Raw genomic sequence first — 8,674 nt, 5'->3', positions numbered from 1 at the left:
TGTGGTTACTGTAGCAAAACCCTGGTTAATTTGTGGTTACCAAGCTTTAATTATAGCTATATTTGTTTGTTATGTTTTATATGTTAACATATATTTTTTAAATATGTTTTATGTAAGAAAATTGTGCTTGCGCGTCCACATTCAGATTAAAGAAGATTTATCTAAATGGAAGCTATGGATCGGAAGCATTCATAAATATAAACAAGCATACGCTTTATATGTACTAGGCATAATAAAACATCAAGAAAGCCGGTCTGTCTGCGCGTTCTCTCGCTCGCTACTGTATCTCAAACCCCGGTAAGATGCCTATCTAGACAGCTTTACAGGTCGTTACGGGCGCTTTCTAAGCGCTATAGTCAAGCGGTTCAGTAGGTATTGAGACGCAGCCTTTCTCTAGTGCAGCATCCGCCATATTGTCCATCAGGAGACGCCGAGAGGTAATGCAGTGTGCTCACACAACCAGTTCATGCATATGGTGCTATTTGAATGAATCGCTAAACGTATTTTGAGATGAGGAAAAGCACGTGAGACTTTATAGGACCAAAATCCACCTATGTGTCTTTATATCGTCTTGTTCGTTGGTTACACAGTTATCGCGTGCCATGCTACACGCTAACCGCTAAAACCCGCCGCCTTTCTTTGTAATGTGGCTAGAAGCGCAATATCGGGTTTCTGGTCGGATTAAACCCAAACATTAACATCGAGGAGGATCTATCATTTCTGTGAATTACGACAGGTGATCGTTTTTATGCATTGTTTAAAACCCTTTGTGCGGCGTGAGCTTTGATGTGGCGTGTTGCGCCACGTTCGGCTAACGGCGTCTGCGCAATAAATCACTACGATTTATAACTTTATATTGAGGTATGTTGTCATTTATGCTTCTTTGATTTGTTTCATATTGGTGCGTACGATTTGGTTTGTGAATGTTGGCTAAACGCGCCGGTAAATGTATTAGAATGCCTTAGGCGTGGCAAACGCTAAGCTAGTTAGCGGTTAGCAGGCTAGCTAACAGCTGTTTTGGAACCTTATAATTAGAAATACGTGAATCGGTTTGTTTATGTGATTTGTTTGTAATTAAGTATTCACGTGGATTACATACAGATTAACAGGGGAGTGTAGTAAAGCACTGGTTTGACTGGTTTCTTCGGCTGTGTCATCAGGCCTGTCCTGTGTGAATCAGTCCCAATAACACGATATCGATCTAAGCAAAAATCGATCCGTCATATGTTAGTTCTTCAAAAGCTAGCATTACTATTTAAAATGTAGTACTCCTTTGAGTATTTGTGTGTATATTTGGGCCTATTTAACATGTCACAAACAGTAAATTGTTAATCTGATGGCTGTATAACGTTAGCAGTGAAGTAAGACGGTTGGTTATTAATAGACGTTGGTCAGTAAATCAGCACTTTGACACGCAAGCTGAAGTTGCAGATTCATAACAATGATGTGTTTTAAAGTTAGATATTTTTTCCAGCATCTTGAGGGCCATGAGGAATTACTTTTAGGATTGCAGTGTCTCCTGAGTGAACATCTGGATGTCCTCTTTGACTAGAATTGCAATCAGGTAGGTTATTGAGTCCCAGTCCTTAAAGTGATAGTTCCCCCAAAAATGAAAATTCATGTAATTTACTCACCCTCTTGTCATTTCAAACCTTTATGACTTTCTTCGGCAGAACACAAAAGAAGATATTTTGAAAAGTTGGTAACTGAACAGCTCTGGGCCCGGTTGCATAAAGCACCTTAAGTGTAATTTTCCCTTAAGTGTGTCCTTAAGTATACCTTAAGTTTTACTTAAGTTATTCTCCTATTGTCTTTGGTAAAGGAAAATCACCCCTTAAGTGTCATACTTAAGGGAAAAACTTTAGGTGCTTTATGCAACCGGGCCCTGGCCCCCATTCACTTCTATTGTATGGACACAAAACCAATGCAAGCGAATGGGGGCCAGTTACATTTATTACATTTATGCATTTGGCAGACGCTTTCCAAAGCGACTTACATTGCATTATACTATACATTTGTTTCTAATTATGTGCAATCCCTGGGATCGAACCCATGACCTTGGTGTCGTTAGCGCCACGCTCTAAACACTGAGCTACAGGAGAGCTAACAACATTCTTCAAAATATCATGTTTTGTGTTGATGATGAAAGATCATCATCAATGATGAAAGAATTTTCATATTTGGGTGAACTATCACTTTAAATGCAGTAAATCTCAGATTCAAGAGCATATGTTTACTTGAATGTAAGCTGACCATCTTACTTGTTTATTTTGTAGCCTATGCTCCTCCATAAAGTCATCACATCTGCCTTCATCAGCCCCACCTGTCATCTGCTGCTTGGAGAAAACCTCCAAGGTAATAACCAACCTATATAAGTACATACATGTCTGTTTTCAAGCTGTTTTTGTGTATAGATTTGCATGTGTTGCCTGCACAATTTGCTGGAACTCTTGACAATAACCTTAAAATATAAGACTAATAAAGGCTTTTTTACAGTTCAGAACTGTTGTATTTGTGCGGAGGACATTTCGCTGTGCTGTTGTAAGCTGTTTGCCTCTTTTTTCCCCAGGTGTTTCAGGGAATCCCGTGTGTAGAATATGTCTGGCCCTGTCCCAAGTCGCTCTCGAGTTTACCCTGATGTAAACACACAACGACCCAGAGAGTACTGGGACTATGAATCCCATGTTGTTGACTGGGGGTGCGTTCTCTTTCATTTGTTTGACGTAAATGCAATATCGTCCCTGTGGATACTTTCTTTGTAGGGTTGTTTTTCAGGTCCATGAAGTTGCGTTTTTCTGACTTGTGCTTAAATTTTTTCATGGATTGGGTGTTGGTGATTTGAGTGTGTTTATGTACTGTAATGTTTTTGTGTACAGAAATCAAGATGACTACCAGTTGGTGCGAAAGCTCGGCCGGGGAAAATACAGCGAGGTGTTTGAAGCCATAAACATTACGAACAATGAGAAAGTTGTTGTCAAAATACTCAAGGTATCATCTGTGGTTTGCGTTCACTAAACTGCTTTTCACTGTGTTAAGGGATAATTCAGCTAAAATTAGGGATGCTCATTTCAGTTCATTTCTCTAACAGAGAACCGACGCTCGTTATCCGACCATTAACCGTTAACTGATAAGTTTTTAATATTAAATTGGAATAAAAAAAAAAACATCCTGCGTCTCATTTCGAGTATTCGAGTTGTATTTTTTAGCTAACATTTAAAAGAGCTTAATAATTACTTGAACAAATGTGTCGCTCATCCATTCATTAATGTTAGTAAATACATTTGTATGATTAACAAATTTTAATTTGGCTTTTATTCACATATAATTATTGATCAGCGCACATAGAGACAGAAACGCAAACTTTAAACTTAACAGAGATTCTGTACTGGCCATCTTTTTATTATTAACAATGTTAAACCGGAGCGAATGAGACGAGTGGATGAAATCATTGATGAGCGCACATAAAGACTGAAACGTGGGCATTAAACTCGAGAACTATTGCTGAGACTCTTTAGGCTACTGGCCATCTTTCTAACATAATGTTTAACCAGAGCGAATGAAACTAGTGGATGAAATTATTATATCTTTTTTAACATGAACACTATTTAACTGCCGCAAACGAGTCAAGTCTGTGAAAGGGAGGCGGAGCTCTGTTGTCACTCCAATCACGTGAAGTGTGTCAACTCACTGTCGGAAAAAGAGAGAGAGCAAGAACACGCAGCTGGTATCGATACGTGGTACATGCGTATTGGAGCGGTTTTTTAGTATCGATACGTATCGAAATATCTAAATGACTAGCGCAAACATGCATGATTTAATAGCTATTTAAAAACGTATTATTGAATCATTATTATTCATATTAAAAAAATTATCAATATTAATAATCGTTTAACTGATAGTATTAATCGGTCAAATTTTTTACTATCGTTAAACGGTCAAAAACGAACATCCCTAGCTAAAATGCAAATCTGTCATCATTTACTCGCCCTCATGTTGTTCCAAACCAGTATGATGGGTTTTTTCTGTAGGACACAAAAGGTAGAATGTTATGAATGATAGACTCAGTCATGTATTTGAATGCATTTCTATACAATGAAAGTGAATGGTGGTTGAAGTTGAAGACTTTCATGTTTATGCAAAATCGCTTTAAAAATAACAGTGTTACAATTTTCTTTGTCTTGTTTGTTTAGCCAGTAAAAAAGAAGAAAATTAAACGAGAAATAAAGATTCTGGAGAACTTGAGAGGAGGCCCCAACATCATAACACTTTTAGACATCGTAAAGGATCCTGTGGTAAGTTCATTCACTTTTCTTAATGCACCCTTTATTGTTTTCTTGACCTTAGTTAAGACGAGGTCTGTTTTTTTTTACTCTTGATTCACTGAGGGCATGGTGGTTTCATTTATTTGTCCAAAGGCTGTGCTGGTTACAATGGCACATGAATATGTGAGGGTTTGTTTGTGTGCACTCAAGTTTAAAATCCGTTTCTGTGCCGCAGTCACGAACGCCAGCGCTGGTTTTTGAGCATGTTAACAACACAGACTTCAAGGCAAGAGGTGTTTTTTTCCTACTTGTAAGATGAGTTTGTGCTTGGTTTGATTTTGTAATGAATTGTTTTTTTGTGTGTCTTTACAGCAACTGTATCAGACATTATCAGACTATGACATTCGCTTCTACATGTACGAAATTCTTAAGGTGAGATGATCACTCCTGTACTTCTACACAAAGCGATTTGTTGACCACAATGATGTGCTTGATCTGTTTTGCTCTGATTTTCTAACTCCAGGCTCTGGACTACTGCCACAGTATGGGGATAATGCACAGAGATGTAAAACCACACAATGTCATGATCGACCACGAGCACAGAAAGGTATTTAAACCTCGCCTGTGTTATGAATACACCTAAAATCTTGTTTTTGTAAATTCTTGATTTGTAAAATATAATTTTCTCTTGAAGCTTCGGCTGATCGATTGGGGTTTGGCTGAGTTTTACCACCCAAACCAGGAGTACAACGTGCGCGTGGCATCCCGATACTTTAAAGGCCCTGAACTACTTGTGGACTATCAGGTGAGTTTGATTTTGCATTAGTAGTACATAATACAAATTTCAACTGATGTTTCAGAGCGAATGTCAAATATTTGTTTCTTGTGCTCATTAGATGTATGACTACAGTCTCGATATGTGGAGTCTTGGATGCATGCTCGCCAGTATGATCTTCAGGAAGGAACCGTTTTTCCATGGACATGACAACTATGATCAGGTCCTCCGTCTTTCTTGTTTTGCATGAACTAACATGAGCTATTTGTTACTAGTAGTTACTAGTAGAATTGTTTTAGTTTGGTTTAAAGTGTTTACTGCTGAGTGATGTGTGTTGATGTGTTTTTCCTTATTTAGCTTGTTCGGATCGCAAAGGTTCTGGGCACAGAGGACCTGTATGATTACATCGACAAATACAACATTGAACTGGACCCACGCTTTAATGACATTTTGGGCAGGTATGTTTTTATTTCCCCAGATTGTTTCTCTTGAAACAGAGACCCAGTGTTAATGTTAGTGAGTGCAGTGTAAGTCATATAATGCGTCACGGTTAAAGAATGTTTCAACATCTCCCGTTTATTTGTTCAGACACTCCCGTAAGAGATGGGAGCGATTTGTGCACAGCGAGAATCAGCACCTGGTCAGTACCGAGGCTCTGGATTTCCTGGACAAGCTGCTACGTTACGACCACCAGGCTCGACTGACAGCTCGTGAGGCCATGGACCACCCTTACTTCTGTGAGTAACAATACACACAAGTACTACAGAACAAATATCTGAAGTTTTTTTTAATTCTCTAAGCAGTGTATGATTTTTAGTAGGAAATCCACGGTGACACTTGCATTGCTTGTGATATTATAAATGTAACACTTATTCAAAGATATGAGATTGTAAGGAGCAAATATTGATTTTCATGCCATTTGGCATGTGTTGATGATTGAAATGTTTTGTAGCACTTAATTATGTAGTTTTATTAATATTTTGAATAAGATTTAATTTTAGTATTTTTTTGTTTTCATGTTCATTTCCGTGTTTTTTTTTTTTAGCAATTTTCTTTGCTTTTTTCATTTTTATTTGTTTACATTTTATTGTTGTTTATTTCTATTTCAGTCTTAATTTAGTTTTTATTTCTTTATTAAAGCGGATGTAACACACGCAGTTTCTGCCAATCTCATATTAATCTTGAGTACCTATAGAGTAGTATTGCATGCTTCGTATATTCGAAGACTCTTTAGTTTGACCACATTTATAAGACGGATACAGCTGTGCGATTATTTCCGAAAAAAGACGGCCTCCTGAAGGAGTGCAGGAAACTAAAGCACGAGCACACAATACATCATCGCATTAATTCACTAAAAGTTTGTGTTGTTTACCTTATGTTCGTACGCGCCGATTGCCAACAAAACACTGACATTTGACTCGGGTTCACTTACCGCATGCGGTTTATGGCCGGCATCTTTTAGCGCTCGGACCGCTCCATCTATCATGTTTCAAATGATCTCCAAATCCAGCGTTATATCCACCGTTTATATAACATTCATCACCGAAATGCATTTAACAAACAAACACTGCTGAACTTTGTGAATGATGGAGCACGTAGATGGGCGTACTCTTTCTCACACTCTCGCTGGTTTTCACATGGGTGTGCTCTTTCTCCTGCTCTCGCTGGTTGACATGTGGGTGTGCTTTTTCGGGAACAAATAATATTAAATTGTACTGCAGGTTATTTTTATGGTATATGCATTAGTTTTTTTTTAAAGTGATTGTGCTTTAGTTACAATATATACATTAAAATATGCAATATGCAGATGCACTACAGCTCCCCCTAGTGTCTTCTATTGAGATGTGCAATAATTGCAATGAGGTCAAACAATCGCGATGAGACGATTATTTAATAATTGTGACAGCCCTAGTTTCGCATCAGAAACGAGTGATGGAAATGCTAAATTTCAAATTAAAAACCCTTAATTCGCAAAAAAGTTTTTACGCTCGCTTGAGGAGGTTTTTCATTTTTGCTTAAAAGGGTTAATGCGAATAATGGGTGTGTATTCCTTCTGTGTATTCCTTCAGTGCATTTAAATGGGGTTGATATGTACAGGTCCTTTTTGACAGGATTTTGTCATTTTATTGTGTTTGACATTAAAAATGATATGCTCTTGTTTTGTGTTTGTGCGCGCAGACCCCATAGTTAAAGACCAGGGCAGAGGGGCACCAGCTACAGGAATGGTTGCCAGTTCCACACCAGTGAGCTCCTCTAGCATGATGGCAGGTAAACCTCCTCAGTCTCTGTAGTTCCTCTACCTCTGTGCATCTCTTCCATAATAAATTACCTGTATTCACCTCAGTCTACAAGCTCAGCTGAACATGTATCGGTCACTGTCACACTGCAGGCATCACCTCTATGACTCCGAGCACACAGCCCAACATGGCCAACATCAGCGCTGGTTCTCCCGTCATCCCTGCCCCTAACACAATGGCCACACAAGTGCCCACTGCCGCAGGAGCCCAGCCCTGAACACCAACTGCCCCTGTCTCTCTCTCTCTCTGTCACATCTCTAGCTCTCTATCTTCAGTGGGCCTGCTTGGAATTGTGAATCGGGGGGCCATTGATTTTTGTTTCTTTTTATGTTGCAAGTAACCGAAAACTAAAATGTTAAGTTACTGTTTTATTTTTTCTCTTCAGTTGTGTTGTTTAGGGGTTTATGGACTCAAGGAAACCCGTCATGTTTTTGCACCTGTCTGTGTGAGTTAGGAAAGCATATGGGTGTAAGCGTTCTATCACAGTGACTGTTTAGAAACACACATAAATGTCCACCTGAAGGATAATAAAAATTAATTTTATATGTCCCTCTAGCATTCTTGTGCTTGAAGACCATTTCACTTGGCTTAATTTTAATTGTGTGTGCTTTTTTTGGGAGGCAGGGGTTTTTAGGGAGTGTTTTAGGCATAGTCCCTACTTTTGTGTTTTACGGTCCGAGTCTCGATCGCAACGGTTCACAAAACTTGATGTACATAATGGACATCTTGAGAGTAAAAATGCCGGTACAGGGCCTGTTGTCCCTGAATTTTGAAGAATACGATGATGGGGACAAGAGAAAGCAGCTTTACTGGGAGGTATATGCTTGGTCAGAGCGCTGACTGTGCTGGTGTCATGATTTAACCCGTTATTCTGTTTCAGCTCTGAAATGAACCGAAGACCAGATCAAAACTACTGTAACATTTCTGAAGATTTGTGTTGAATCATTGTGTAACAAAATCCCCATCTTATATATTTCAGTTCAGCTGTGCTGGTTCTGTATAGCCTGTTGGTTTTTGGACAGATCTTGTTAGACTCAATAGTAGCTGTTTGAGGTCTTGTACCAATTGCTGAGTAACACAATCAATAATATGCCAATTTTTGTGTTACTTTCAGTTGTGTGTGTGCGTGCGTGCGCGTGAGTTTTTTTTAAACAAGTTTCAGACGCATTGGTTTGATACTATAAAGAGTTTTTGTAATTTTCTTTTGAGAGGGGACTGTCCAGTGAAATACACATCTCTTTCTACCCCACGACTGAATCAATTAAACTGGAAAAATATCAATTTAGCGTTGCATGTTGTGTTTTGTCTTGGTCGACTGGTTGAAGAACGAACAAGAATAT

The 8,674-nt window shown here is 38.7% G+C and overlaps 1 protein-coding gene across 2 annotated transcripts; it reads left to right on the top strand.

Moving 5' to 3' along the window:
• Positions 1-319: 319 nt before the first annotated feature.
• csnk2a1 (casein kinase 2, alpha 1 polypeptide) lies at positions 320-8,617 on the top strand. 2 transcript variants are annotated; one of them, XM_057340078.1, is made up of 15 exons: positions 320-437; positions 1,475-1,564; positions 2,277-2,355; positions 2,570-2,698; positions 2,877-2,988; positions 4,191-4,292; positions 4,498-4,548; positions 4,635-4,694; positions 4,786-4,869; positions 4,957-5,067; positions 5,159-5,260; positions 5,395-5,495; positions 5,626-5,774; positions 7,216-7,305; positions 7,427-8,617. In XM_057340078.1, the coding sequence occupies exons 4-15, from the start codon at positions 2,598-2,600 to the stop codon at positions 7,549-7,551; spliced, it is 1,188 nt and encodes a 395-aa protein (XP_057196061.1). In that variant the 5' UTR covers positions 320-437; positions 1,475-1,564; positions 2,277-2,355; positions 2,570-2,597; the 3' UTR covers positions 7,552-8,617. The 2 variants fall into 2 exon arrangements, with proteins under 2 accessions (XP_057196061.1, XP_057196062.1); XM_057340079.1 differs by lacking the exon at positions 320-437 and adding an exon at positions 743-861.
• The last annotated feature ends 57 nt before the right edge of the window (positions 8,618-8,674 follow it).

The sequence above is a fragment of the Triplophysa rosa genome, linkage group LG8 (genome assembly GCF_024868665.1).
Source record: "Triplophysa rosa linkage group LG8, Trosa_1v2, whole genome shotgun sequence".
Taxonomy (NCBI): Eukaryota; Metazoa; Chordata; class Actinopteri; order Cypriniformes; family Nemacheilidae; genus Triplophysa; species Triplophysa rosa.
The sequence above is the reverse complement of the archived record's forward strand: the minus strand, read 5'-3'. Positions and strand labels throughout refer to the sequence as shown.

Coding starts and splice junctions, on each gene's coding strand:
- csnk2a1 (XM_057340078.1), top strand. CDS start 2,598: ATGTCTGGCCCTGTCCCAAGTCGCTCTCGAGTTTACCCTGATGTAAAC. Junction 2,699..2,876: donor TCCCATGTTGTTGACTGGGG/GTGCGTTCTCTT, acceptor TTTTGTGTACAG/AAATCAAGATGACTACCAGT. Junction 7,306..7,426: donor CTCCTCTAGCATGATGGCAG/GTAAACCTCCTC, acceptor GTCACACTGCAG/GCATCACCTCTATGACTCCG.